Source organism: Pinus tabuliformis, chromosome 3_1 (genome assembly GCF_031772625.1).
Source record: "Pinus tabuliformis cultivar Carrire ecotype Pingquan chromosome 3_1, CPIR1, whole genome shotgun sequence".
Classification (NCBI taxonomy): domain Eukaryota; kingdom Viridiplantae; phylum Streptophyta; class Pinopsida; order Pinales; family Pinaceae; genus Pinus; species Pinus tabuliformis.
In genome coordinates this window covers 381230761-381233884 of record NC_142301.1, presented here as the reverse complement: position 1 = coordinate 381233884, position 3124 = coordinate 381230761, and the positions used below count along the sequence as shown (strand labels likewise).

Genomic DNA, 3124 nt, shown 5'->3' with positions numbered 1-3124 from the left:
AAATAAATTTATAGTTCCCATAAATAAATAAAAATTTTATTATTAAAAATAACTATAAAACAAAAATAAAAATAAACTTTTTATACCGTACCCATTATAATGAACTAATGTAAAATAACTTTCTCTTCTCTGCTCCCTTCATAATCATCCAGACATTTTTTAATTGAATTATTAATAAATTGTATAGATAGTCATATTAAATTTCATTTTTTACCATAAATTAACATTATCTTCAAATTTTAGATACTCCAGCGAGCTACTTCTAGCTCACCGGTATGTAGTGCCCATGGTAAAGTTATTTATCGCTGGATCTTTTTCCAATCGGACGAGAAACCAATCGATGATTTGTTCACCATGGCATTAGGGTTTCCGTTGCAGAAATTGTGAAACACTACACGACAATGGCAAGCTAATCGGTCCGTTTTTTATTAGTTGACGGTGGCGGCGCATTTATGTGATGACGTGTCATCTGTTAGCGACTGATTTTTCCCTCTAGCTCCTTCCTTTAAGATAGGAATGCTGATCTGTTATCACTTGAGTTTTCCTTCATATTTATTTCGATCTCACTCACTTTCTCCGCTGTGGCTATCTTTTGGGTTCGATCAAGCGGTTGTGTTTAAGCGGCAAGAAGAGTGTAAATTCTTGTACGTGAGTCTTTGGTCTTGGAACGTAAGCATTGGCTTATAACCGTATTTCGCTACCTGTAGTGTATCTGATTATGGAGGGTTTTGTTGTTCTTCCATGGGAAATAGGTCGGCGGTGTCTGCTGAGAGTGCCTTACGACTCCCATGAAAACCTCAGAACTGTGTGCAAAACCTGGAAGGCCGCTGTGAACCACCCCCAGTTCTATGAAGACAGAAAAAAGTTTGGGATTTCGCAGACGTGTATATGTTTAGTGGAACTCCGGGAATACCCTGCTTACCCTGAGGATGATCTAGAATTTGTGGTTTCTATCTTTGACCCTCTGCGAGGCACACTGGAAACGTTTCCTCCCCTTCCCCATTTCTTCGGCACTCGTAATAGGATGCCACTCTTCTGTGACTACGTTTGTGTCAATCGAAAGCTGGTTTTGATGGGCGGATGGAATCCGTCCGACCTCCACCTAGGGGAGGCACTCAACACCGTTTTCATCTACGATTTTTCATCAGGAAAGTGGAGCCGTGGCGCCGACATGGCGGAGATTCGAATCTCCGGTGCTTTCTCGGTATCACCTGAGGGACTCCTTTATGTTGCAGGTGGACACGATGACTACGAAGATTTCCTGCGATCCGCAGCGGTTTACAATGTGTTTGAAGACGAATGGAAGATTATTCCTGAGATGGGTGAGGAACGCGAAGAATACTATGGTGCTTTCATCGACAGCAAATTTTTCGTTATTAGCGGTTATACTTGTGAGTCGCGTGATCGATTCAAGTGGAGACGGAAGTTTATGATCCAGAAACAGGGGCATGGACAACGCTGGAGAATAGGTGGACTATCGGGGAAGGGAAAGGCCCACAGTCTTGTGTGGTTGCTGCTTCTTCTAGGCGCTTGTACTCGTTCCAGAAGCAGCAAGGAGTGATGAAATATCACTCCGATGAAAACGTTTGGAGGGCAGTAGGTTCTCTTCCAGAAACCCTTACAAGGATGACATGTTGTGTAGCGTGGCGTGACAAGATTTTTGTTTGCGGTTATGCTGAGAGTAATGACGAGGTTTGCTATCTGTTTGAACCTCCGCCTACGACAAGTGCAGCAATTGCTCCAGCAGAAACCACTGAAATGTTGACTGCCATTGAGAAACCAGAAAAATCTCATGAGGAGTATGTTCAGTGTATTTAGTCCGCCGTTACTTTTGAGATTTAAAGTTAAATAATCGTGATAATTACCATATTGCGCGTTGAACACAGTAAGAGATTTTACATTCCTGTAATCTGGTAATATGTTTCAGAGTGTTCCTGCATCAGAAAATGATGTGATATTCTTGGACGTAGTTGGACATTCTATTGCATGTGGATACTATTGATCAATGTTACTTGGTTTTTAAAATTGTAGAGTTTTATGGCATTTGAAATTAAGATTTCACAGACTTAATAATGTTGACTGATTATTAATAATTTCAAATATTTCATGGCATTCCAGAGTACGAAGTTGAAACACCTCTCTTTTCCGCTTTCATTTTTCAATTTCACTTCACCAAAATTATATACACACTTTATGAAATCCTATTACTTAAACTTCCAATTTATGAAATATGATATCACCATCCTGTCCTGTAGTGATATATTCAGTAGTTTCTATATTCCATTCGTAGTTTCGGTAGTTTATATTTATGTCATGGTCCACCATGTTGTTGAAAATATAATTTCAACTGCGATGCAGTTGAGCCATGCAGTAGCATGAAGACAATAACCGTGCGCTTCACCAAGGATTGGGAGGCAAAAACATTCCAAAAATCAAATTGCAGGCTTAAGGATCCGCTTAAATCTCAGCCGTTGGATCTGGCCGATCAACGGTCTAGATCGCATCGTCGTATCGGCAAGTTGGCATATCGGCGGGTTGGAGTATCGGAGGCAGGCAGCGGCAGCGATATGAAACATCGCCGATGAGCGATCGCCGATATCGCATCGGCGAAGTCGTAGTGGAGGACTTAGAAAGATGCATTTAAAAGTTGCGATGAGCGATTGCCGATATCGCATCGGCGTATCGCTATCGACATTTTCAATATGACAGGCTTTAACATGAGTTATGTTGCGATGAGATGGAGCGGAACCGACAGCGTTATAAATGGTTTTTGATAAATTTCCAAGTCCGCGCTCAGGGCATTTTTAATGTATTTCAGACATATATATATATATAATCGGAGGTATCGGCACATAGTGCGATCCGCATATCGCAATCGGGGAAACCATGGGTACACAACCATTTTTATATAAGCGCCATGTGATAAAGCTCGGACCCGATGGGTTCCCGAAGCATATTGGTTTAACATTTGAAGTCCGTCAAACGGAAATTTTATGAGTTTAGAAGTGCTGCTCATATATTTTAAAATATAAGGAGAAACAGAGAATTGGCACGGAGGCAGTTAAAGTAAGCATGGAACAGTACAGCGCGGTAGGCAACTGCTTTCAATTTTCAAAATGGGCGA

At 41.1% G+C, this 3124-nt stretch overlaps 1 protein-coding gene across 1 annotated transcript; it reads left to right on the top strand.

Moving 5' to 3' along the window:
* The first annotated feature begins 718 nt into the window (after positions 1–718).
* LOC149187316 (F-box/kelch-repeat protein At2g44130-like) lies at positions 719–1561 on the top strand. The gene has a single exon (XM_089409616.1). It carries the CDS (start codon positions 719–721, stop codon positions 1559–1561), a length of 843 nt encoding a protein of 280 aa, XP_089265742.1.
* Positions 1562–3124: the final 1563 nt, after the last annotated feature.